The 26,697-nt window shown below is 32.9% G+C and overlaps 4 protein-coding genes across 8 annotated transcripts; 1 reads left to right on the top strand and 3 right to left on the bottom strand.

The window, feature by feature from the left end:
* Nucleotides 1–128: 128 nt before the first annotated feature.
* On the bottom strand, nucleotides 129–2,636 carry LOC100114121 (protein l(2)37Cc). Of its 4 annotated transcripts, none has more exons than XM_032600289.1 (5): nucleotides 2,470–2,567; nucleotides 2,195–2,394; nucleotides 1,970–2,072; nucleotides 1,299–1,720; nucleotides 129–1,216 (listed from the first exon to the last, which is right to left on the bottom strand). In XM_032600289.1, the coding sequence occupies exons 3-5, from the start codon at nucleotides 2,055–2,057 to the stop codon at nucleotides 908–910; spliced, it is 819 nt and encodes a 272-aa protein (XP_032456180.1). In that variant the 5' UTR covers nucleotides 2,058–2,072; nucleotides 2,195–2,394; nucleotides 2,470–2,567; the 3' UTR covers nucleotides 129–907. The 4 variants fall into 4 exon arrangements, with proteins under 4 accessions (XP_032456180.1, XP_032456181.1, XP_016841521.1 ...); XM_032600290.1 differs by having other exon boundaries at nucleotides 2,306–2,394; XM_016986032.3 differs by lacking the exon at nucleotides 2,195–2,394 and having other exon boundaries at nucleotides 2,470–2,636.
* Nucleotides 2,637–3,266: 630 nt separating this feature from the next.
* Nucleotides 3,267–12,882, top strand: LOC100122488 (myosin-VIIa). The gene is made up of 28 exons (XM_008209404.4): nucleotides 3,267–3,583; nucleotides 3,656–3,772; nucleotides 4,138–4,284; nucleotides 4,426–4,610; nucleotides 4,704–4,828; nucleotides 4,892–5,148; nucleotides 5,221–5,380; nucleotides 5,446–5,576; nucleotides 5,642–6,037; nucleotides 6,108–6,491; nucleotides 6,558–6,910; nucleotides 6,993–7,167; nucleotides 7,266–7,310; nucleotides 7,383–7,580; nucleotides 7,653–7,844; nucleotides 7,926–8,160; nucleotides 8,231–8,580; nucleotides 8,665–8,861; nucleotides 8,929–9,133; nucleotides 9,205–9,375; nucleotides 9,446–9,684; nucleotides 9,765–9,934; nucleotides 10,034–10,218; nucleotides 10,304–10,684; nucleotides 10,763–11,095; nucleotides 11,158–11,576; nucleotides 11,652–11,749; nucleotides 11,829–12,882. Exons 1-28 carry the CDS (start codon nucleotides 3,572–3,574, stop codon nucleotides 12,218–12,220), a joined length of 6,252 nt encoding a protein of 2,083 aa, XP_008207626.1. The 5' UTR covers nucleotides 3,267–3,571; the 3' UTR covers nucleotides 12,221–12,882.
* Nucleotides 12,332–18,547, bottom strand: LOC100122499. The gene is made up of 17 exons (XM_001606056.6): nucleotides 18,427–18,547; nucleotides 18,276–18,311; nucleotides 17,896–18,197; nucleotides 17,631–17,774; nucleotides 17,362–17,544; nucleotides 17,124–17,296; nucleotides 16,705–17,043; nucleotides 16,306–16,631; nucleotides 15,580–16,238; nucleotides 14,671–15,452; nucleotides 14,435–14,540; nucleotides 14,122–14,358; nucleotides 13,574–13,924; nucleotides 13,233–13,473; nucleotides 12,919–13,141; nucleotides 12,722–12,838; nucleotides 12,332–12,568 (listed from the first exon to the last, which is right to left on the bottom strand). Exons 1-17 carry the CDS (start codon nucleotides 18,452–18,454, stop codon nucleotides 12,469–12,471), a joined length of 4,347 nt encoding a protein of 1,448 aa, XP_001606106.2. The 5' UTR covers nucleotides 18,455–18,547; the 3' UTR covers nucleotides 12,332–12,468.
* Nucleotides 18,548–19,232: 685 nt separating this feature from the next.
* Nucleotides 19,233–25,828, bottom strand: LOC100122522 (vitellogenin-3-like). 2 transcript variants are annotated; one of them, XM_001606080.6, is made up of 16 exons: nucleotides 25,709–25,828; nucleotides 25,127–25,195; nucleotides 24,755–25,053; nucleotides 24,535–24,675; nucleotides 24,299–24,466; nucleotides 24,006–24,151; nucleotides 23,558–23,929; nucleotides 23,134–23,468; nucleotides 22,379–23,022; nucleotides 21,358–22,283; nucleotides 21,136–21,268; nucleotides 20,861–21,064; nucleotides 20,449–20,784; nucleotides 20,070–20,367; nucleotides 19,710–19,995; nucleotides 19,233–19,629 (listed from the first exon to the last, which is right to left on the bottom strand). In XM_001606080.6, exons 1-16 carry the CDS (start codon nucleotides 25,737–25,739, stop codon nucleotides 19,440–19,442), a joined length of 4,578 nt encoding a protein of 1,525 aa, XP_001606130.2. In that variant the 5' UTR covers nucleotides 25,740–25,828; the 3' UTR covers nucleotides 19,233–19,439. The 2 variants fall into 2 exon arrangements, with proteins under 2 accessions (XP_001606130.2, XP_032456179.1); XM_032600288.1 differs by lacking the exon at nucleotides 25,709–25,828 and adding an exon at nucleotides 25,477–25,682 and having other exon boundaries at nucleotides 19,349–19,629.
* Nucleotides 25,829–26,697: the final 869 nt, after the last annotated feature.

The following is a 26,697-nucleotide window of genomic DNA, read 5'->3' as shown; positions in this document are numbered from 1 at the left end:
TCGGAATATAGCTACGTGAATATACTTATGAATTTCTTACTCTGATGAAAATCAATTTTTTTTTCAAAAATAAAAAGTAAATCTATCAATAATTAGGATAATATGAATAAATGTCAAAACAATCCGTATTCTGGAAAAACAAAATTTAAATTGATCATAAAAGTTCTTTTTACAATAGTACGACCTTCTGTTTTACAAAAAAAAATATGTGTTCACACATGTAATAACGCCATTTGCCCTTATTACAGTCTACATTCACTACCAGGGTAATTCCTCGCCTCGAATAAAAATATCTAAATTAACTTTCATATATGCGGATCATCTGAATACTTTTGCTACTTTTCTAATTAAAGCTGCATATTTTTCGCACTCGCTGTTGCGTTGAGCGATAAGTATTGGACACTTTTCATAGTGCTTGCTAAATCTAGGAATGTAAAGAACACAAAATTAGCATGAATTCGTTGAACATACTTCTTGTCGAAATTATTAGTTTTTTTTCGTTGATCGATTCAAGCTGCTGATATTATGTAAAAAGAAGAAAACAGAAATCAGATCGAGAATAATAAAAGTATACAAAAGTGCATCCCATTATTTTCCAATTTATGGACATGTAAGAGTAATTAAAAGCTGCTATTAAAAAGAAAACATAATGTCGACGAACATATTATTATTCAATCGTCATTTTAGTGTAGCAAAAGTATAACACATTTTTACAATCATCATGTATACTGTTCGAGTCAACAAATGCTTAGAAGCTTGCATGCTAAACTAGTAATTGTTCCGAGGGAGGAACTTCTTTAGTTTCTTGTTCTTCGTTCTGCGGATGGTCATAGACCAAGACAATAACCTCTTATTAACATCGCAAAATGCACTGGGTGTGTGTGTACACTTTTCTTAATCATCATTTTTACTGGGGCAAACTCAACAAAGTGCCTTGACCAGGTGGCAAATAGATAACCTGGCGAGATCTTCCTAGTTGATATGCAATGTCCTCAGCTGCTTCAATTCTTCTAAGCTCGACCAGACCATCACCAGCCTCACCAAGAGATTTAGCCAACATACTTGCAGCTTGCGCGTCACCTTCTGCAGTAATGATGGCGGCCTTCTTTTGTTGCTCAGCTTTCTCTACCAAGAAACGAGCTTTCTCTGCTTCTTGTTGTGCAACTTGTTTCAATTCAACAGCTTGAGTGAATTCTTTGCCAAAAGTCAGATGGGTCTGAAATTTTATGAATAATTGATTTTATGCCAAAACTATAAATAATTCAAGTAGTTCTTTATACAGTATATTATGTACTTACAATAGAAATATCGTCCAAAATGACACCAAACTGAGAAGCTCTTTCCGTCAAATCCTCACTGACTTTTTGAGATACAAGCTCTCGCTGAGTAATGAGTTCACCTGCATCAAACTGCGCTACAACTGCTTTCAGAACTTCAGTAGTAATCGAAGGCAATACTCTCTCATCGTAGTCAACTCCAAGGATTGTGTAAATCTTTGGTAGCGATTCAGGCACAGGTCTAAAGAGAATACGCAATGTAATGTTTACATTTTGCAAGTCTTTACTTCCAGTGATTACAGGCACATTTCTGGGTCGTGATCTTATATCAAAGATGATAGGCTTCTGAATCCAAGGAATGAAAAAATGTGTTCCTTCTCCAGTTACATTATTCTTGACACCAACAAATCTGTCGAATATAACAGCTCTGTGACCTCCATCAACTGCAATAAAGTTTTGTATTTTATTTTTAAAGTAATAATTTATCTTAGATAAAGTGTCAAAAAATACATTGCATAACATCTGAAATTATGAACAATAACCAATGGAGATGACATAATTTATTGTATGCCTTGTATATTTTCTTCAAACTTCAACAAAAAACTTATAAACTTTAATGATAAATGACTTCAAGCAATGTTTTAATTTAGCAGCAACGCAATGAGTTCATTTTTTAAGAAATTTCAACGTACCATTGTAGAGTGCAGAATTGACAACACCACCAACAAGAGCAACACCCAAGCCAAACTGGCCTATCCTGTTCAAAAAATGAGCCGCCATTTCTTACGGAATTATCTACAACAAATAACAAATTAGTATTAGAACTTTGAAAGATCAAACACTTTCTGAACTGGACACACCGTCGCCAGTTCGCGCAACTTAACCTCAAAACTACGCATGCTCTAAAATCGTATAACCTGTACTTAATCAGTCGCTAATACAAACTAAACAGGAAATCGCAGAGATAAAGTTATTAAAATACACAAGCGGCTGATACTATTAATTCTGAAAAATCTAGTCAAAGTTACAAAATCCAAATTCACTGGTACGATTGCAAAAGTTCGCGAAACTTGGAGATGTCTTTTTCAACTAAAATTCGTTCCTTCAATCGCCCACACTGTGGATCAATACAACGTGGTTTTTTACACTGTTTTAAAATACTTATGGGTAAAATGTCAGCAATTGTTCTTACGTAACAAGCCGATTTGTATGGGGTGGATTTTATCACTTTGCTATCCTCGTGCGGCGTTAGACTAGGAAAATGGAGTCAATCGAGTTGGTCGATTACCGTACTCACTGAAAAAATTCAGCCGAGCACAAGCCTTGCATAAGTAGCAGACAGATGGAGATGCCGTTCTTTTCCCGATTATAACGTCAGCGCCGCAAGTACTTACGAATATACGTATATAGGTATAGGTATACCTACGATACGTATTCTCTTCAGTGAGCGGGAAATTACGAAACTAAATATTGTGCTCGTTCTATATACTTATATCATCCCAATTCCCATGCAGCCGTCGCAATAACAGATTGCGCGGGTAAATGTGAATTAAAATATCATTGAAGGCATTACAAGCATTTTTATCTTAAAATGTATCTATGATTCATAAGTATAGTGCGAACGCTCTACGCTCTATTGCGCAAAAAAGGTCAATAGACACTTTCCATTTTTTTTGACATCTTTTTAGAATAATTCATAAATTGAAATAGTTCATGATTTAGTTACTGTAAGTTCTTCTTTAAATTATTCGTAAGAACTTGGAATTTTTTAAATTTTCATTCTCAACAAATTCCACTGCCAAAAATGACGCCTGCAATTAAATAAACGTTTATCATACACAGCCGTATATATTATTTTTATTGTTGCAATTAATTACATTATCTTAAAAATTTGATATATTTTATTGCATTTTCTAATATATACTTTAATATTTCTAATTTAAACAGAAAAAAATATTGCGTCTTGTCTTTTAAAAATCTAATCAATACAAAATTAGGTGACTCCAGCACTTAAATATCGATTAAAATGGCTACATACATCACATTTTTAGCTCTGCAAGATTATATCATAAGATAATACAATTCACCTTTTAACTTATCGATATCTACAAATGATAACGCGGGTTCCCGTAACTAACCAGAAAATACTCGGGCTCAGTCGACGAGCTACTGCAATGCTTCGTATTACAACGTCTGCAATAAAAGTACGGAATTCCATCGATGTGATCAAATATTATTTGGCATCTTATTGAGTGATTCTAGTGATTAAAAGTGTGGATCGACAAAGATTAGAAATGTATTCGAATGTAAGTAAAAAATAACTAAAAAGTATTTAAAAAGATTTTGAAAACAAAAAAACATTTGTGAATATTGTTCAGGGAGATTTTGTTTGGGTTGAGGATGAAACTATTCGAGGTGAATTCAAAATACACAAAGGCTGTACAATTGTTAAAATCGATAAGAAAAAGATTCAAATACAAGACGATGATGGCAATGTAAGTATTTACTTTTAAAATCTCAAAAAATATTTAATTATTCATTACTTTCTTAACTTGATTTGTGTAGCAATAATAACGCAATTGTATTTTACTAGAGTGTAATAAATTCATTTATTGAAAACAAAATGAAGAAACCGTTGAGTAAATTTAAAAATGCTCATAAATTAATCTATTGTAAACATAGTAAATTTATCAACTGGTTACCTGTACCAAGCATCAACCTAATCTTATCTAAGAATTAACCTTCTTACAAAATTAATATTTGGCTTAGTAAATGAAATCCATTGAAAAATAACTCTTTTATATATGATTCACGACTACTATTTAATTCCGGCTACAAAAAGAAAAACTATTTTTTACAGATGGAATGGATAAAGCCTGAAAAAATTATAAAACCCATACATGCATCATTGGTCCACCCAGTAGATGACATGATACATTTAGATGATTTACAAGAGCATACAATTTTAAGAAACCTCCACATAAGATACAGAAAACAAATTATCTATGTAGGTTTTAAAATTAAATATTATACATTTTTCAAAATGATGGAAATTTAAATTATTTTTCTAATCTCACATTTCCGCTTATTTTTTCTTTATTATTTATTAATAACAATAATCATATACATATAATTAAAACCATTGCAGACATATATTGCAGATATGTTAGTAGCTATCAATCCTTATCAAGTATTGAACATTTATTCCATGAATGAAGTGACAACGTATTCTGAACGTAAATCAGAATCATTGCCACCGCATATATTTGCAACAAGTGATAAATGTTTTCGAACTATGATCAATACTAAACAAAATCAATGTATTCTTATAAGGTATAAACAATCCTACATAATTATACAATAAAACTCAAAAGTTTCTATAATACTTTAATTCGAATATTATATTATATTTTAACGATGTTTTAGCGGAGAAAGCGGAGCCGGAAAAACAGAAAGTACAAAATTAATCTTGCAGTATTTAACAACCATCAGTGCGGGTGGTCATTCGTGGATTAAACAACAAATTCTTGAAACGAATCCAATACTTGAAGGTGGTTATATTTTTTAATAATTTTTTATTTCATATATCGGATTTAATTAACTCCAATTTGCAGCCTTTGGAAATGCTAAAACTCCAAAAAATGATAATTCATCGAGATTTGGAAAATACATTAACATACATTTCAACAAAAATGGAGAGATCGAAGGAGCCCGGATCGATTATTACTTATTAGAAAAAAGTAGAGTAGTTATGCAATCGAAGATTGAGAGAAATTATCACATTTTTTACGCAATACTCGCAGGTCTAAGTAATGAGGAAAAATCAAAACTGTACTTAGGAAATGCTTCTGATTACAATTACTTGCATGGAGTATGTAATTTCACTTTCATTTTTCTCTAGTCTATAATTTACTTACAATTTACTTATATTTTTCATTCAAAGATAAGCACGTGCAACAATAGGAATGATGCTAAAACTTTTGCTGATGTCAAAGCAGCTGTACAAGTACTGCATTACGACGAGGAGGCTTTTTCGAATGTTATCCGTTTACTCGCTATGATTTTGCATTTGGGAAACGTTAAATATAAAGCTACAACAATCGGTATGTAAAAATGCGTTGTATATATCTACAAAAAAAATTATTTTTACCAAGTACGAATTTTGCAGAGCATACTGATGCAACAGAAATTCATGACCAAGTTAGCTTAAAAAGATTGAGCGAATTCTTAGGAGTTGATGAAAAGACTTTAAATAATGTTTTAACAAAACGTAGTCTTTTAGTCAATGAAGAACTTGTTGTAAGTTACAAAAAATTAAAAATTTGTTTTCATTCATCTCTGTACATATGTCAACTGACTTGCAGATAAGTAATTTATCAAAAGCGCAAGCGTTCGAAGTTCGAGATTCGTTTGCTAAAATAGTTTATGACAAAATTTTCGAAAGGATTGTGGGAGATATAAATAAAACAATACAAAATCTCAAGCTACGAGTAAAAAATGCGATCGGCATTCTTGATAATTCAGGATTCGAAAATTTCGATGTTAATAGTTTTGAACAGTTGTGCATCAATTACGCTAATGAGCATTTGCAACAATTTTTCGTTCAACATATATTCAAGATAGAGCAAGAAAACTATATTGCAGAGGGAATATCTTGGAATATTATAAACTTTGATGACAATCAAGAAGTAATTGATCTTATAGGGTTGAAGCCTCTGAATATAATGTCTCTTATCGACGAAGAAAGCATTTTTCCAAAGGTACAAATAAATCATTCATCAGTACGTATATCTATATTGCTTTGGTAACCAATCTTACTATTTATTTAAGGGGTCAGACACCAGTTTATTGTCAAAATTTTCTTTGATTCACGGAACAAACAATTGCTTCAAAAAACCAAAATCCAGTTTGATAAATGAATTTGGTATAAACCACTTTGCCGGGAACGTGCAGTATCATGTAACTGGTTTCCTCGATAAAAACCGAGACATGTTTTCCATTGATTTCAAACAGCTTATAGCAGCTTCAGCTAATAAGTTCTTAAAAAGTTTATTTTCTGAAAAAGAACTGCAAATAAAAAACGACAACAACAGAAGATCTACGACGCTAACAATGAAATTTAAAGAATCTTTAGAATCACTATTGAACACTCTTCAAAAATGCAATCCATTTTTCATAAGATGCATTAAACCTAACGATAGCCAATCTTCGAAGGTGCATTACTTTTCTTATTGTAAATCAAATTTGTTACACCCATTAATAATTTCTCTTTATCATTAGGTTTTTGATAGAATACTGTGCATTAGACAATTGCGCTATGTAGGATTGACGGATACAGCAAAAATACGTCGCGCTGGTTATCCATGCCGCTACGAATATGCAGAATTTGTCCAACATTTTCGTGCTCTAATTCAAAAAATTGATACGTCACATGCGTCGAGCTATAAAAATGTAACCAGTCAAATTTGCGACAAGATTTTAAAGGAAAGCCAAAGCAACTATCAACTCGGCTGCACGAAAGTTTTTTTGAAGGAATATCAAAATAAATTACTTGAAGAAAAAAGAACGGAGGCCTTGAACGCTTACGCTATTGTAGTTCAAGGATATTTTAAGATGTGGGTGATCCGAAAAAGGTAACTAATTGAAAATCAAACGTATGGTATCGTATGAAACTAATCTTTTAATTTGCCTATCTCAACTGATTTTATTATTTAGATTCTTGGAAGTGAAACTTGCTGTAGTAACAATTCAAAAAAATTGGAGGGCATGTCGACAACGACATAATTACAAAATAATACGGTTAGGTCTACTTCGTCTTCAGTCGAAGATAAGATCAAGATATCACGAAGCTGAATTTCAAAGAAAACGTAGAATCATAATATCGTTACAAGTAAATCACTTTTATTATTATATGAATATATATATATATATATATATATATATATCCATTTTGTTTTAAAAATCTTATAAAAATGGCATACTTTATAGGCTCTATGTCGTCGATATCTTGTGCTTAAATATTGTGAGGAAAAAGTAAGTTAATAAAAATAATTTAGGCATCTTAAATAAAATAGTTCATGCAACTTTATAATTTATAACTTTTAGAGAAAAGTGGCGAAAAATAAAAAACTTCAAGCTCTTAAAAATGAAGCAATAAACAATCTTCAAGAAAATTCAAGAAGTAAAATGAAATCAACACTACCAACTAACGATCAAGGCCATAACATTGATTCGATTTTTGATTTTCTTGATAGCGAGACTCAAAGCATTAATTCAAGAAAGTCTTCCATTGAAGTCCAGAAAGTGAGTGCGATAATAATAATACATCTAATATTTTATTTAATATGTGGTAAATAAAAATTGTATTTTTGTCAGGAAGTTGTCAAAAAAAGTTTGTCTTGGAAAAATTCATTAAGAATACCTAATGAAATACTCGATTCAGAAATCACGTCTTATGATTTCTACAAATTCGCAGCTATATATTTTACTGGTAACGCAACACCATATTTCGCCAAAAAGCCTCTAAAACAGTCACTTCTGGATCTTCCTCGCTTATCTGATCAGATGGTGATTTTACTTAGCATTGAATTATTAATTGATTATAAATTTTCATGAAACAAATAAATACAACTACTTGAATATTTTCAGGCAGCGAAAGCGTTGTCGACTACCATATTTCGATTTATGGGCGACTTAGAGGAACCGGATACGCCTACTGAAATGTACAACAGCAAGATGACAGTTAACACGATCTCAGAAACAATGTCGACAAATTATTTTAATACTGATAACTTTCATAACAAACGATTGAATGAAGGAAATCATCATTTTCTAAGAATGACATTAAAAAAGAAGAACAAACTTAACAATAGTATAACAAAAGGTAAATTAGTTTATTCATAGTTTGTTTAAACGATAGAAAAATATATTCAAATTTCCATATAATGTCGAAGGAATCATCAATGATGAATATAACAGTTGGTTAAACACTGAAAGGTCGAATCTAGAAAAGTTGCATTTTATTATTGGCCACGGAATACTTCGTCCTGAACTGAAAGACGAGATATATTGCCAAATAGTTAAGCAACTTCTACACAATCCATCTAAATCGTCTCTTGCAAAAGGATGGGTACTTCTTTCACTTTGCGTTGGTTGTTTTGCCCCATCAGAAAAATTGATCAATTACCTGAAGTCGTTCATCAAAACTGGGCCCTCTGAATATGCACCGTTTTGCGAAAATCGACTGATAAGAACTTATCAAAATGGTTCTCGAACACAACCACCTTGTTGGATAGAAATGCAGGTTTAGTGTGATAAATCTTTCAACACTAGTAAAAATAAGCATCTTACAATTTTGAAATAACTGATATTTTGTTGTTTTTTCAAGTCAGTAAAATACAAACGGCCTATATTTTTGAGTGTGAATTTTATGGATGGGAATTCAAAAGTAATTATGGCTGATCCTGCAACTACAGCACAAGAGATTGTTGATAGTTTAGCAACCAGCATAAAACTTAAAGACATTTTTGGCTTTTCGCTATTTATCACAATCGATGATAAAATTGTATCCTTAGGTTCAGAAAAGCAAGTGATTTATTTTATTTTATTTTACACTACTTTATTTTATTTTATTTGTAAATATTTACTATAGAGAACACGTTATGGATTCTATATCTCAGTGTGAGCAATATGCAAAGGAACAGGGTATTTCGGAGCGTGATGCTTCATGGCGGCTTTTATATCGAAAAGAAATATTTTCACCTTGGCATGATCCTGCTGAAGATCAATCTGCTACAGATCTTATATATCATCAAATATGTAAGGGGTTAAAATCAGGAGAATATAGGTGCCATAACGTAAATAATGTCCTAATGTTAATTAATTTTTAAATTAAAATTGTAAATTAACTTAAAATCTCATTTTAAAGGAAAATGACATAGCTATGCTTATTGCACAACAATTGTATGTACAATATCGTGCGATACCAAAAAATTTAAAAAGCATTCTACATTCATACATTCCGAATCAACTTCTTCAAGGAAATACGAAACAAGTATCTTCTAGATTAGAAAAATTAGTTATTGAAACTTTTCAAAAGGTATGTAAAACGCTATTGAAGATATAGCCATTACCTTAATGTTAACAAATAATATTTTTATTTTTTTTAGAAACTAAAGATATCTAGTGATTCGAGCAAGACTAAAGAAAATATTATAATGTACGCTAAACATACTTGGCCTCTACAATTTTCTAAATTCTATGAAGCTAACAAAATTTTTAATCCAGAATCTAATTTATCTGAAATAATCATTGCCGTGAATTCTTCAGGCATCTACTTTATCGATGATAAAAAAAATATTATCCAACAATTTCCCTACCCGCAAATATCAGAAGTGAATTATCAAAAGTAGAATATTCAAATATAGAATCACATAATTTTTTCAAAGTTTGCAATTGATTACAAATTATGATTTACAAACTTTTCAGAAATGATAATGCGATTCTTCACAACCTGACAATTTCAACCATACAAAGAGAAGAATTTGTGTTTCAAAGTATCACAGCTGAAAGTTTCGCGAACCTTGTAAATTATATAATGGATGGCCTTAGACGAAAATCTATTTATGTAGTAGCGATTCAGGATTACGCTAATGATGGCAAGTTTTTTGCATATTTATACGATTATTTTTAATTAATGATTTATTTATTTTTTAAACGTTCATTTAACTGATCTAACTTTTTTACTTATCTAACAGAAAACATAGAGACTAATTTAGGCTTTAAAAAAGGAGATATTATAAAATTAACCGACGGTTGTACAGGAAACGATATAATAACATCTCAATGGAGTACTGGTGAAAAATTGGGTGTTAAAGGAAAATTTCCTTCTGAATGCGTGTACGTTTTGCCAATAACAGAAAAGCCATCTCCACAATTGACAGTAAGCTAAAAAAATGTATAATAAAATAATAGATTTTTTGAAAAAAATAATTGACTTGTATCATATTGCAATCATTTACTTTCAGGAACTTTTTAAAGCTGACTTTACATCAAAAACTTCAAATTCAATAAAACACGATCTGATTCATAATCAGAAAAACGATGATTTTTATACGTTGAAGAAATTTGCAGAGGAACACTTCCGACCCAGTATAAAAGTTGCTTTTACAACTGGATCTGCTATATCTTCAAAAACATTAGATACTATTTCCGAGGAACTATGGAAACATACAAGAGAGCCCATAAAAGCTCCTCTACTCGCAAAATTATCGAACAAAGATAAACAGTTTCAACAAGCTATAAAAATTTTTACGAATATCCTAAGATACACGGGAGACCTTCCGAGCAATAGACAAAGCACCGCCACAGAAATCACCGATCAAATTTTTGGAATAGCCCTGCAGGATGTGAGAATCTTTTTTCAAGCATAATACTTTTTATTCTACGTAACTAAACTTGATATTAAATTTATATATTTAATGCAGGAATTATTACGTGACGAAATATATTGTCAATTAATGCGGCAGTTAACTGACAATAAAATACGTTTAAGCGAAGAACGTGGTTGGGAATTAATGTGGATGGCAGTTGGAATAATGCCATGCAGTCCAACAGTGCGCAAGGAGGTAGAACAATTTCTGCATTCCAGAGATAATGCCTTGACAAAAGACTGTTTAAATAGACTGAATCGAATAATTAAATCTGGCACGGTTAGGATATATCCTCCCTATATTCTAGAAGTGGAAGCTATTCGATTTAAAAATCCACAGCTCACTCACAAAGTTTACTTTCCAGACAGCACGGATGCTTCATTTGAGGTACATAATAATTTTTTTAAATTTTCTTCTCGTTCATACACTAACAGTTTCTCTATGTTTAGATTCATTCGGCAACACGGGGCATGGATATGTGCGACGAAATATCGAAAAAATTACAACTTCATAGTAGTGCAGGTTTCAGCCTCTACTTTCAAATTGCCGATCGCCTCATTTCCATGCCACAGTATTATTTCTTTTTCGATTTTATTCAAGAAGTAATTGATTGGATAATCCGTCTTAAACGTGTACACTCAGATGTGACATTTGATACGAAATATCAAGTCCTTTTCATGAAGAAGATATGGATTGATTGTCTTCCTGGACGCGACAAAAATGCCGACTCCAAATTTCACTTTTATCAGGAAGCAGTCAAGTATTTGCGAGGAAATCACAAGTGTAACAAGCAGGACGCAATAGAATTGGCAGCGTTAATCTACACGAGTGGACATGCTGATAGTAAAGAAGAGTTGTCACAAATACAGTAATTATTATTTTCTAACTAAAACTAACTTAAGACTTCTAGCTAAAATCTATGATAATTTTTTTCATTTTGCAGTTCCAAACTCCAGGAATACATACCTGTAGACATGATAGATCTCATGACCCCTAAAGAATGGAAAAAACGTATTAGCGTAGCCTACAATGGCACCAAAAGTCAGTAGTGCTTTTCAACTCGCTAAACTCTACGCATTTAAATGAATCAATCTAATTTCTCTACTTTTTTCGATTTCAGATTTAAGTCAAGACGAAGCAAAACAGCGATTCTTACGACGAGTCTACCAGTGGCCAACGTTCGGCTCCTCATTCTTTGAAATTTGTCAGACAACGGACACAAAATTACCCGAGCAACTTGTTTTGGCTATAAACAAAAATGGCGTAAGCATCATTGACCCACGAAACAAGGAAATTCTTTCCATGCATAGTTTCAGTGACATCAGTAACTGGTCATCCGGTGACAACTACTTTCACATGACCATCGGAAACTTTATAAGTGGTCGCAAATTGCTTTGCAAAACAGCCCTTGGTTATAAAATGGATGATTTAATCTCTTCGTACATTGATTACCTTCAGGGCAATTCCAGAGGTGAAAAAACTTCATCGAGTAGAAATAACAGTGTACAATAAAGTAAACCAAATAAGGCTTTGTATTTAAAAAAATGTATATATTAAAATAGATGCCGTATCTTTTTAAATCAGCAAATATTCGAAGTATGGAAACAAATAAAATATAGAAAATCATAAGAACTAATATGTTACATTTTATTAATAAAAATAAATTCACATACAGATGATGCAAATACAAAATATATTTTAATAGCTAAAGGATTATAATACGGAGTTAAAATAATTATGAGTTACACAAAAATAAAAAATTATTCTTCCCGAAGGATAGTTACGCTGTTCACACTGTAATAAACAGAAATCTGCATATTATTTGGTTCAATCATGATGTAATTATCAACTTTTAATAATCTGCAAATGAAAAATCCAATTATGATCCATGCATATTATTCGTTAAAAAAAAATATATATTATGTAATGTAATAGTTTTTTTGCGTGCCAAAAAATGTATATATTTTAAGATTTTTACGATATAAGCACTTGGCAAAATAATAAAGCATTTACCTAAATACATGATCCTCGTATGATCCACCTTCGCTAGTTAGAAACATTCTCTCGCTCAAATCAAGAGATTTTTTATCAAAGTATACGGAGAGAGCAGGGGCAAGATCATTTAATGACCTACAACATAACTTTGTTTAATACATAAAGCATTTGAGACATTATGCATGTGTTTCAATTTTTATTTCGTATACTATTACCCTTCTGTATTTGTAGAGAATGTTTTTGTTGGTTCGACAATTAATTCGTGACTTTTAAAATCAAATCTAACAGAAAGTTTATCCTCATCTACTAATTTAACATGAATACTGTAACTACTGCTTACTTTATCTGCATAAATTCTTTTCCAGCTTGTCAAGTTAGCATTGCTTATAACTTTATTTTTATCAAAAAGTATCATTTTCGGAAATACGTTTGTTACCTCTACCGTAATAGAAACATATAATTAATTGAATATAAAGCATAATAGATTCATGTTATTATGTTTACTGTCAAATAACGATCAGTTACTTACTAATAGAGTCATTCATAAATTTATGGATGAATGTTTTAGAATAGAATACGTTATCCGTTGGCGTTTCAAAGAAAGAGAAGTTGTGCAAGGAACGCTGAGTTATTGGATAGTCAATCTCGTATGTCATCGTATCAACCAACGCTCTGCTTATCGGAGAAACTAATTTAATATTGATTCCGGGCCAGTCATTTTTCACTTTTTCCAAGATGGAATTCGTAACGAGCAGAAGCATCATAGGTATCTGGAAAATCATATATTCGATAATTTTATCAAAATTGTAAACGCAAAACGTTTTGAAATATCCACAATAATGAGATGTAATCCCAGATTTATATACTCACACCTTTGTGATTAAAGTTTAGAGTATAGTGTCTTAACGTAGTATTTACTATTGATTCATGTATACAGTCCCAAGTCAATGGAAAAGATCCAGCAGGATGAGCAAATAATGGCGTTGCTTTTTGATGCGCACAGCGACTGTTGTGAGCATGTTTTGCTAATGCATCCAAATGATTTTCCGACATTTTACCAATTAAATTGCTATCAATAGACAAAGCGCTATCTGAACACGAGTCATCTGTCGAATATCCAAAGGTTGCGCGTAGATCTGTATTTGTATATAAAAGCGTCACTTCAAATGGCAAATGAGTATCTGAGACGTTGGGATAATTTTTCTGCATATCAAAGCAAAACTACACAAACATTTTTATTAATCAAGTATATTGCTAGAATCTTAAAATATTTAAATAGTATAAAACTGTCTGATAATTACTTTGTATTAATATAGAAAACATTAATTTGCGAAATATTTTAAAATATCATGATACGTTATTTTACACCAGACAGTTTCATGTTGGAATCATGATATCATGAATTTTTTGTAACATACAACTAAGTTTTTCCGTTCATCGTGCTTTTTGGAGAATTTGATCTTTAGGTTGCTTGAAATGTGTCCTTGAGTAGTATCAGCATTAATATTAAGCATACCAAGATTGCTAGCAGAATTATCGAGGGTCCTTCTAGCTGCTAAAGACAATTTTATATCAAATTTGAATCCTGGTAAGAAAAACCAAGGTTCTTCAGGTGACTGTAGTATTCGTAGATTGTTGCTTATTTTCATCTCAATCTAATTGTTAAAATAAATAAACACTATGACAAAGCATATCAACAGAATCTGTTAAATTAATTTTTATTGTATATACCTGTGATATTGTTTTTTTCATATCTGGACTTATTTTATATATGATTCCACAATTATTAATGTTCCTTTTCATTGAGTCATCTATACCAAAAAGTCCACGTAGTAACCTAAAATTCGTTATAATAAAAGTTACTAATTACTTGGAATTTTTCAAATTTAGTATAATTGCTCTAGAAGTTAATTATACAGTAAGTCTATTACTAGCTTTCTCTATAAAAAATCAATATTATTACGTACCTTTGATCAGCATTTTCATAGAAGTCGCAGTCGTATACAATACTTGTGGTAGTTAATCCAAAGAAATCAAATGTTTTCTGTTCAACTTTATTAGTTAATTTTTGTAAATCAATCGAGGTTCTCGCCAACTGGTATCCACACGTACCGCCACAGTCTTCAGCAATGAGGTCTTTCTTGTTATTAATCATCACGCTTACGGCCGTATACATTGAACCACCACGATGATTTTTAGGAGAGTTCTGATCTTCATCTACAATTACAGCATAGATGATATTCCACGTATTATTATAAGCATCATATATCGCGGATACTTTTGTTGGTATAAAGACATTGAACAATTTAGTTCTTCTAACTGAATGCATTAGTTCATTATAAACATTATAAACTGAAGCGCCAATATATCCATCTTCCCAACTGGTATAAGTTATAGTGGAAGTAACATCGATCGTATGATCTAATATTTCTGTATCGTCATCAATTTTTATTTTCCTAAGAGAAGGAATTTTGTGTTCAAAAATAGCATCCATTCCTAAAACGGTAGGTATGGAAAAACTCGTAAATGTTTGGTATTCAAAATGTGGCTCATCGCTAATTGCTTTTATGTAATCGCAGAATTTCGACAACAAATCAGATGATCTTTTCTCAATATCTTTTGATATAGTGAAAGAATACACATTACTAATCCAATTTTCCGATTTCAGCCACACATCAAACGATACATCAGTGTATTTTGATTTAGCTTGTTCTAACATCGTCATTTCAGCATTAGTGTACCAATAGATCTGAAATCAAAATAATTCTATGATAAAGTTTACCTAACACTTGTGTAACTTTTTCAAATACTTCTGATACCCATAACAAAAAGGTATACGGTCTTTTACAAGATACAAAAGTAAATAATGAACTTACTCCCTGAGAAACATCTATCTTGTTTCCTGCGCTTTCTAGAACCTCGTATTTAAGAGCTGCAGCAAAGCCGTTCTCAAGCACATTAGACAGTCGGATGTTGCTGTTCGATCCAAACCTCGGTGAGATCATGAAAACTTGGAGAAAGCTGACAACCATCTGTTTTAGTTTGTTGTTCAACTGTATAATTGTGCTCCTCGACATTGTCGGCGACACGGCAGCATACTTGATCCGAGCGGCGATATTATTCATTTCTTTCGGCAAAGCGTCCAGCAGTTCAAGATTTTGTATGTTGGATCGATGGTAGTTGTGGATGTGCTCATCCTCGAGCAACGACAATCCAACATCGAGTTGATCCAGCTCATCAGAATCCAATTGGAGAACGTTAAAAAGGACGTCGTAGGCCGCGAGGCGCAAGCTCCGGGGCTCTTTGTCTTCGAGGAGAATATATTTCAAGCTCTGAATCGTCGACTCGTCATCCGCGTCGATGATACGCGACAAAGAGTGAATAGCAGCCAGACGAAGTCGATTAGTTACCAATGGGTCTTCCGTTGAACTGTTTCGACGTAGAAGGATTGGTACAAGGAACTTGATGGCTTCGTGACTACGAGTGTTACCAAGGGCGTGTAGGTAAACGAGCTTCATATCTGTCGTTTCTGAAACTTTAAGCAAAAATTGCAAAATTCATTGAATCATGAAGTCTAATAAGCATTGATCGATCATACTTACATTCTAATGCATTGCTAAAGTGTTTCAAATATTTTTCCATCATAACGTCATCCGGTACACTCGAATCTTTATAAACTCTGCTTATTAGATAAGCGTAGCTTAGTATGCTGCTCTTTTTAACGGAAGATGGTAATCCATTGTTTATTAAAATTAATTCTTCTAAATCGAGCAGTAATTCTTTTGTCGGTTGGCGAATAAATGACGGCAAAGTTTTTAATATTTTAACAGATAATTTTTCGGAAATCTTCTTCTTTAAGATCACATCTCGAAGAAATATTGAACTAGATTTTGTACCCACGTAAGGAATCATTTGAATAAAAATGGACCTAAAAGCCAGTTTGTTTGAATAATAATTAATTATATAATCTTACATTAATAAGCATTTTAGTTTTTACAAACCTCAATTCTTCCATTTCTGGCGAATTAATATTCTCTATTTCGTTGTATAATTTCTCAAGATTTTCGAGATTTAATTCGTCTAGAGCCGACTGTATTCTGTTTAGAAGTTGTTGATTCACAACATCAGGTGTGTGCTGTACCAGTCGATTTTCTTTCATATAATCACTAACCATACTGAAGAGCTCCTTTATTTTTTCAAGATTTGTTTTACCATCTGCATTCGCTGCATTATTTTCATTTTCTTGATTTTTCTCGACGTCTACATTCTCCGTGTTATTTTTATTATCAAAGCATATGACTGTATCTGAGACTGTAGTGTTTTTATAAATCATGGTTTGTCTAAAAATACAAAAAATTGAAGTTTTTCATGATAAATTATACGTCACGTATGCTGTAACTTAGTGAATTCCAAAACTTACTTCATTTGCACAAAGGTCGACTGCGTAGTTTTAGGCCCAGGTGAATCTTCATTTAACATTTCTGGATTCATATCCCATACGTAATTTTCAACACATAGCAGGTCCCTAAGAACGGGTTTACTTGACTCAAGGCCCAATTCATACATGCAGCGCATATTCGTATTCATTTGATTCTACATATTATAAAATTATAATATGATAGATAATGTAACTATATTTTCATACAATATGAACTTACCTTTATATTCTGTGTATAATCTTTGTAATATGCATCGTAGCCACGAATGTCATTTGTAAAGTTGCTACAGTCATTGGGTTTATATGTCTTCGTAAGAGTAATATACGACTTTTCTGATTGAAGCATATTCTGAAGCGAATTCTTTGCGAAATTTTTGACATCACAGATACCATGGATGGTTTTCTAATAAAAAAAAGAGTTATTATTGAGAATATATTAATATCATATACATAATATACACATGCAATTAGTTAACAAATATGTATTACCTCTTTTAAAATCACTCCATCTTCTGTAGCTTTTCCTACTAGGTCTAAAGTCGTCTTCCAATTGGATTGTAATCCTGATGCTATAGATTTCTTTATATTTTTAATCTCATTTGTTTCATTTGGATAAGTCTCGATAGCTTCCAACTATAATATATTTCAAGTGTATAATGAATTGAAAATAAAATTTAATTTTGCGTGAAAAATTATGCAATATATGAATACTCATTCTAAACTTTATAGACATAATTTTATAAAAATAAGTTACCCTGCCATCTGTTTTGTATATAGCTAAAAAGGGATTTTGCAATCCATCCAACTTCTTTATTATGGGCTGCAAGTTTCGTGCTTCAAAAGTTTCTTGTCCATAATAAGCGTCGTGTTTTAAATCGGACAATAAAATCACGTAAGTATTTCTGTCTTGCTCATCGATTGACTTTTCTTGTATTTTGAGAAATCCATTTATTAAGAATTTGGAAACATAGGTTGTTGGTTCTTCTATTCCGACTCTGACTTCTGCTGTATATTCATAAATCCGAAGATTTCTATCGAATGCCAATGTTGTTGGCGCTAACACAAAGATCATTAGTTATAATTTACAATACTACATTACGTACATGAAAATTATTATGAACATCTACAACTCACCGAAAAGTAAATTGTTAACAACAAGAAACGCCAATGCTATTATTTAAAATAAAAAAGTATATATATTCGTGTACTGCACACATATTTCCTATATTACATGTTCACTTAAATTATTAAAAAAATAATAATAAACATGGAAAAATCTCCTTACCAACAAAGAAATTAATTCTGTCACCCATCGTACTGAATCAGAACTGCTTTACTGCGAGACTGCGAGTACTCTACAGTGAGTAGCTGCTTGCAGTACGTTCATGCGGTGAGATCATCTGCATAGTTATATGCACTATACCAAACGAACATAATACTTTTAAAGCGTCCAATGAAGATAGCCACTATCATATTATACAGGAAGCTTTGATTGAATTCACAGAATATAGATAAATTTATGTACGATTATTATTAATTTACAACTTAAATTAATTTATTAAAAGCGAAATGCAAGAAAACTCATTAACTGCGGAATCAAGATTACGATAAATATTTTTTTAAGTATCCATTAAAAAAGATAGACCTCATTTCGTTTAGAACTTATCTATTTTCTTCATCGTTTATCACACCATATTTTATTTCTATATAGTTTTAAGTTCGTGTGCAAAGTTGACATTTGGTTTATTTATTTTCAAGACGCATGTACAAAAATACTGTTGCTACCGAATATTCGACTATATTGAATGAATCAATCTGTACAGTTTTGAACCATTTTCATCCACGTAATAGGTAGGAGGGAGATAGCTCACTAATTGGATCGATTAAGATGATTGAATGATTACAGTATAAATAACAAACAGTTTAGCAACCATTCAATTATTTTATAAAAATGTTTTTAAAAATTGCATACAATACTACAAACCAAGATATTTCTCCTAATTTTCATTTATGGTTCGATATAATACATCCTTTTTTAACAACTTTATATCGACCTGAATTATTTTTTAATTAAAAACTATGAGCATGAAATAACTTTTGAAATCTCTTTATTCAATATTCCTTTACAGGATAATACTTTTATCAACGAAATAATTAATTTAAATACTTTACATTTAAAACAACTAAACTTATGCAGAATAAAATAATTGTGCGTGATACTTAATGTTAATATTCTTAAATTAAATGCTTAAATAACTAATACAGTAAAAAAATTATCTTTCGTATGCTTATATCTCTTTAAGAACTGCCGTAAATGAGTGGAGCATTTTGAACATACGTTGTAGAGCCCATATGACCACACATTCCATCAATAGATCTATCCCAAACGATGTGCGGAAGTATGATAACATTGTAGGGTGTGTAGTACAATTTACCTATGAAATGCCTATCCGCCTCAATGGAAAGTAATTGATTAACCATCATAAATCTATGAATCACGTATTTTTTGTTATTAAAAAAAAAAATTGTATCGCATACTAATATCATTGAAGAATTTATGTTACAAACCTAAAATGAGTGTTCTCATCGATTGGTATTACTGTCCCTTTTTCGTAATTTGTAATTACTGCACCATCCAGTATAACTATTGGTTTTAATTGCCCAGGTTTTACTTCCAAAACATGATCATTGGTATATATTCTTAAAGCAACTTTATTTTCTTGTTCGGCTTTTACAAGCACAGCGTAGCTCAGAAGTGCATAATCGCCCGTCATGAGAGTCCAGTCTTTTAAATCCATCGAAATCGTTTGATTCAGATCATTTATTAGATCGTTGGAATGAACAATACATGGTCCTTAAATGATGAAAATTATTTATAAATATACACCAATTAATGCAAATTACATTTTATGAATAAACGTATCTTACGTATGTCTCCTTTGTAGAAGTCAACTAGAAAACTAGTACTAAATCCAGTATTATCCAAAACCAAGTCATTATGACGGTCTTCTTCATCTTCTGGACCATACAAAACATCGTCTAGTTCATAAGAGTAGTAAGGGTTCATCACCGTTATATTACTATAATTATCTTTCACAGAATACGTGAAAGAAAGCTTGACATTTCCTGGTTCAGTATGCTCTGGTTTGTACGTTATATGCGGAAAATTGTCGAGACGTAAATAATCATCCAGCATCGCTAGTTTCGCAAGAATTTCATGCGAGACCTATAAAGTTAATAAGAATCTCAGGGTCATATTTTTTGTCTATCCATTAAGAAAGCTATATGTTTATAATTTAAAAATTACCTGCTTATAAGTAACGTCGATGATATACTTTCTTAATGTAGTCCCTTTTACTGCTTGGTACAAGCAATTCCAGTCAAATCTTTGATTGATGTCTAAGTCAAGAGGATTTGATGGATTTTTGAAACACGACCCACTTCTAACATTTTTTGCCATTCGTTCCTTTTGCTCATCTAAAAGTTGGCCTTTTATCAATGCTTTGATGGATGTTCCATCAGCTGAGCATTGATCTCCGTCGGATTCGTCCATAAGAAACTGAACTACAGTATTAGTTTCGTGTTTTATTGCTCCTGAATTTGCTGTAAAATTAGGATACTCCTTGGTCACATGTACACAAATCTGATAAAAAAAAATGATTTCAATAACAATTTAAAAGGCAAAGTAAAATTACAATTTTAGTGAGTGTGATAAGTACCTTAAAATTTCTTTCTTCAGATGATTGTCTCATGACCTTGAATTGAATGTCATTAGAGAATTGGGAAGTTGTAACTTGTAGATCGACATTCCAAAACCGCATAGTATTATTAGTGACAGCTGCCTTGCTATCAATAGAGCCTCGAACATTAAATTCGATTTCTTCACCAAATTTCAACAAATTAAAGCGCCAATTCATTTCTATCTGAAATTATGTATATTTTTTAAAGATTTGATGATTTTTTCGTTTATAAAAAATAAATTAAGGTAACTTACATGAGAAGTCGGGTGTACTGTACACGGTGATGCCTTTAGCATTGTTTGGCAGGTACTTGTATGCGGAGAATTCATAAAATTCAGTAATCGTTGACTTATAATCATTAAATAATTAGGCCACGGTTCACTTTTTCTAAAAAACGTAAAATTATAAAAATTATAATGACTGATACGACGTTATTTTGAATGATGGTGATAATGTATACGTGTAATATAACTTACACGTTATTAGTTACAGTGTTAAAAACTCTGAACCATTCTTCTCGTTCATTAAAAGACATTTTTTCGCAATCAGAGATTGATACCAGATATTCCAATCCAGTGTCAACAGAATGAGTAACAGCCTCATAATTGTATTTTTGCGTTTGATTGTTTGTAATATCAATTTGATGTTCACAGACTGGGCAATACGTTTCTAATGATTGTTTGTGATCATTTCCGACTTCGACTTGATCGACTGATTGCAATTTAACGCCAGCAACTGATGATTTGGACTCTGGCGACCTCGGTAGAACCAGTTTCAAACTGCGTGTCTCAAAATTAAAACTTACAGTCATGTCAACCGGCAGAGCAGCATCCGTTGTTACTTTTCGTACGACCGATTGTGTTACACCGATAAAAGGATTATAGAATCCCATTTTATAAAAGCTTCGGTGATAAAATCTCGCGTCCAATGCCAAATTTGTCGTTACCATACTTTTTAATGGATATGTGTTAAGTTTCAATTTCAGGTAAGTGAACTCTGGAACTTGATTGTAAAATACTGCGGGGATTCCAAGATCTGTTGCAACCACCATTTTGTAATGATTGAGGAAGGAAACGTCGAATATCGTGTTGCGATTCGACACTTTCCCAGCATCCAGTAAATTCTTGATTTTGTCTACGTAATCCCTTAGTAGTTCTGATAGATTATTTTCAACGTAAATACTCACGTCTGTCACGTAGCCTTTATTTATCGTCCAAAATTCTAAACGTATATCTTTTTGAAGTAACTTATAGCCATGCGTTTGACGAAGTAAGTTTTTGACTTTTTCATTTGATACTTCAAAAGTAGTAAAATCTCTTACTACGCCTGTTTTTTGCCTTAGAAGTTCACTAATCAAGGTACTGATTGTTTTAATGTTGACACCTTCTACGTTCCAATAAATCTAAAATTCAACAAATACACAAATTAAAAACATTCGAACAAGTGAAAATATTTTTTTATATCAATATAATAATTAAATATAATATATTTAATTACCCCCGAAGCTAATGTTGGTCGTCTTGCAAATGAAGAAATAGCTTCGTAGTATCCAAATTGGGGGATCCCAGAAGCTTCATCAACTTCGGCTCCTAGCTTGAAAGTTTTTCCGTGACCATACTTATTGTCGAAATAATCAAAAACTTTAACGCGAGACAGTGCAGAGCTCATAACTTTTCGACGCCTTGTGAGGCGCAAGACTTTTCTAAACATCTCCGAAGTGCTCTTCATGCACGGATCCGTTGATTCAGCCATACTTTGCATCGTTGTGTAGTGATAATTAAACATGTGTTGGTTTTGCTCCTGTGCCATCATCCAGTGAACGTTCATCAGGAGATTCATATCAAGTATGGGATTTCTTGAAATTAAAAGCTCGTACGCCGTTACACGTAGAGATAAGGGCTCGGTGTTGTTAGCCAAGATTGGCCAGAACAACTTATACGTCAAGTTTTTGTCATGACTGATTGATTTTGCAACGGCCCACATAGCAGCCATACGATATTTTTCAGGTCTATTTATGTCTACTTCTATAAAGAAAATGTCCTCTCCGCGCACTATCGGAGCCAAATATTTGTAAATATCTCCAACTTCCACATTCCTCATGGCCATCATGTATGCAATTTTCGACGAGTATGTTGGTTCATCTATAAAATATTTTAATTTCATTTTTAGTACTCAGTAACATATGCAAATCCAGTAAACCCAATACTTTGACATGCATCAATTACGTAACACAAAGAATTCTATGAACCTACACATTATACGTTCGTTGAAGTCCTCAAGGTTTCGCTCCAAGAACCAAGGAACTATTACATCAAGGTTATATGTTTTATACGTTTTATGGAGCAAAATGGAATAGCAGAGTATTCCAGCAATTTTGATTGCTTTAGACTTTTTATTCTCGTCAAACTGTGCAAGCTTTTGCATGTCTTGAGCAAATTCTTCATTGGGATTTAGGATATACATTGGTAATTTAGTAAGCATATCGAGAGCAATTGATTCCTCTACTTTGTCCTCTTCAATAATATTTTTTGTGAAGTTCCACGCAGCATAAGTGCCCAAATGAGGAATTATTTCAAGGAAAATATATCTGTTGATAAAAAAAAAATTATTTATTATACTCACGATTATTTCAAAGAAAATTATAAACAAAAATGTGTGTGTAATTTTTTCTCAGACCTAGACATGTTTCCTTTTCCAGTAGCTGTGTTGAAATGATTAAAAATGTAATGCATAGATTCGGAATCCAAGTATCCCATAGTTTGATGAAGTTTTTCAAATACATCAACATATTTAAGATTAACTTCTTTTACAATCGGATTAGTTTTTAAGTATTCTACGGCGGCAATCAAAAGTTCTTTGACCGTTGCTATCAAATCTCTTGAATCCATGGTATTGAATTCAAAATGTATATCTTTCTTTAAATTTTCGCTTACTATGTACTCAAGATTATCAAAGGTCACATCATTTATAAGTGGTACATTCGTAAAGTCTACAAGCTGAAGATTCAATTCTGAATCGTCCACCACTCTTTCGAATTCTAAAGTTTGTCTAAAAAATAAAAAGTGAAAATAAATTAAATCAAAATCAAAATAAACTAGAAAGTTACGGGAGATTTCCTACATACGTTGTTTTTATGTATTGGGTTCCAAAACTTCTGTGCAACCACGGCAGATAACTTGATTTTTCACGAGAAATGATTTTCCTAATCACAAACTTATTATCAAAATATTCTATTTCGTATATTTTCTCGGCAAATGTAACTAAATCCTCCTGAAAAAAGTTGTTTGTTAAGACAACGTAATTGTCAAAAATTTTAAATAATCAAAAGTTGTATAATCGCCAAAGGATACACATCTCATTTTGATAAGTAAAAAATTTGATTAGATTTAGACTTTAACATTCTGAATACATATTTACCTCCGCGTCAATCTTGCAGTCCATACTATTGGTATCAGAAACGACCTGTTGAACGTAATCACTGCACTTTCTCGGTTCGTAGGTCTTTCGCACGTAGATCACCTTCCTGTCGGCCGAATCTCCGACCTTGATATCGTAATCGACTTCGCAGTCACCGTGGATGGTTTTCTGGTGGTAACAACCAAAGAGAACATGTTAGTTTGATTATCTATGTGTTCCCATCAGTCGTTACCTACCTCTGTGGTCTTGAAAGGTTTTAACAGAACGTTGTTGCGTGCCTTGAGGGCCTTTAAATCGAACTGCATTATCGCGGCCAAAGACTTTTTCATATTTCTTGACCATACTTGCTCTTTCGCTTGTACTCGGATACCTTTTACCTGTTGAACAGATTCAAGATGAACTACATCCACTGCAATAAGGTATACGGCGTTTGAAATGTGGTAACAATTTGCTGACCTTGTTCCAGTCGTAGACAGCCAAAAAAGGCTCCTCGAAATCCTTCATCGTGTCTTGAAGTTCGTGGTACTCGCCGTGCATGTCTCCGTCGTCGGCTCCATTGTAGACCGTATGCTTGATCTCGTGTAGTTTCATGTACTTTGAGTTTGGATCGCCGTTGACATTTTTGTGAATCAGCTTTCCTTGAATTTGGAATTTCGACGCGAAGGGCGACGGCTCATCTTGCCCAGCCGATACAACTGCTGTGTACTTGTACACGTGGGCTTTTCCATTGGGTACATCGATTACTGTTTCAGCATCTAATTTGATAAAATGCATGATTATACACTGTATAATTAGCCCACATCAAATTATAAAAAAAATTATGCGTACCTGCTGTCGGTGTATTCCCTGATGGCAGCGTTGGTATTGCCACAGAGAGACATATGCATGCCAGAAAAGCTAGAGGAAAAAGCGATATTATTGTTAGTCCTTCGTAAAGCTTGGAAAATCGCATGACCATGTCAAGATATCTAACGTGCAAGAAATTTTCAAAGTGAGTTTAAAACATTCTTCGATATGCTTGAAAATTGGAGCTAAAGTTGGAAATTCCATTTCGGACCTTTATAATGCAGCAATTTTTACAGAAATTTTACCGAAATCCAATGGGACGGCGTTAACAAGTCAGTCGATAAAAATTGTCATGTATATACTCATATAGTAAATGAACGCCGTAGATGTACCGAATCGTGCCCAGAGAAGGTCCCGAGCGTATTGCAAAAACCTCGACCATCACCAAAGCTCCAAAAGTTCTTCTCACACGTCTTATTCGTCACTCTTCCCAATAACCCCCGGTCTACGTAATATCCAAAACTCGGCGCACAAATCTATCCAGATCGCGCGAGGCTCGTGGCGATAGGGCCGCTATAATCACGCTCGCAAAATTCTCCCAGGGTGGATTGTTGTTTGGCTTACCGGTGAGCGCGTACATGGCGGCGGGCCCCATGTTACGGCACAGACTGCTGGCGCACCGGCCACCGAAGCCCCTTTTTATAGAAAGGCCAAAAGGCCGCCGGTCGGCGACAATTAAAGACACAGGCTTGAGTGGAAGAGAGAAAGAACTTCGCTGCAAGCGATAACCCTGCCCAGGCTGGCTCTAATCTCCGATAAAGCGAGTGTCTTACTCAAAGTTCAAGCGCTCGAGCTTTTCTCCGAGCCCGCCTGTCGTGCGATTTTCACGGTCGGGACTGAGCTGGTGATAGCGCGAGACTTGCGGGTCTTATTGCTTCAATCACGCGAGACTTCTTCTTTTTGCTGTGAGATTTTCTTTATTCTCGGGCAGGCGAAGGAAGATACACTGCTTGGGGCGTCCCATGTGAGCTTCGAGAAAATTCAAGCGAGCTGTTGGCTACACTGCCTCATCATCTGTCAATCGCTGAACTTCTTTATCTAATATTCGTGTTTGGGTTAATGAATTTTTGATAGTGCTCGAGAGTTATGCAATGTGTTTTTCCAAAAGTCGGATGAGTCGTTTTTCAACGAATACTACAGCTGTTGCAGCTACGAGAGTATTTTGTACGATACCGATTTTCCTTTCAAAAATTGCCAAAAATGCAATGTGTGTGAAGACATAACTACTTCTAGAACTAATATCACTTTGTTTCGTTTTATTCTTTATACGGCTTTTATACCGATAATAATTTAATTTATGTATTACATATAATATTCTGAAGCTATGTGTCGTTCGACGACTATTGGATTTGGAATGTCCTCAAAAATAATTTTTAAATTGTGTTCCTTTTGAGGAGAAGATATAAATACCACTCATTCTCCGGAATATCTTGCAATTTATACTTTAGTTTCTTATCGGCGCTACAGATAGTGTGTATAATTCCACGGATTTCATATGCGTTTTTTTCACCCGTATGTATATACAGACAAGAATAAATATTCTTCTTACATTT

This window comes from Nasonia vitripennis, chromosome 5 (assembly GCF_009193385.2).
Source record: "Nasonia vitripennis strain AsymCx chromosome 5, Nvit_psr_1.1, whole genome shotgun sequence".
Lineage (NCBI taxonomy): Eukaryota > Metazoa > Arthropoda > Insecta > Hymenoptera > Pteromalidae > Nasonia > Nasonia vitripennis.
Note: the sequence above shows the minus strand (reverse complement) of the source record. Positions and strands in the feature narration are given on the sequence as shown.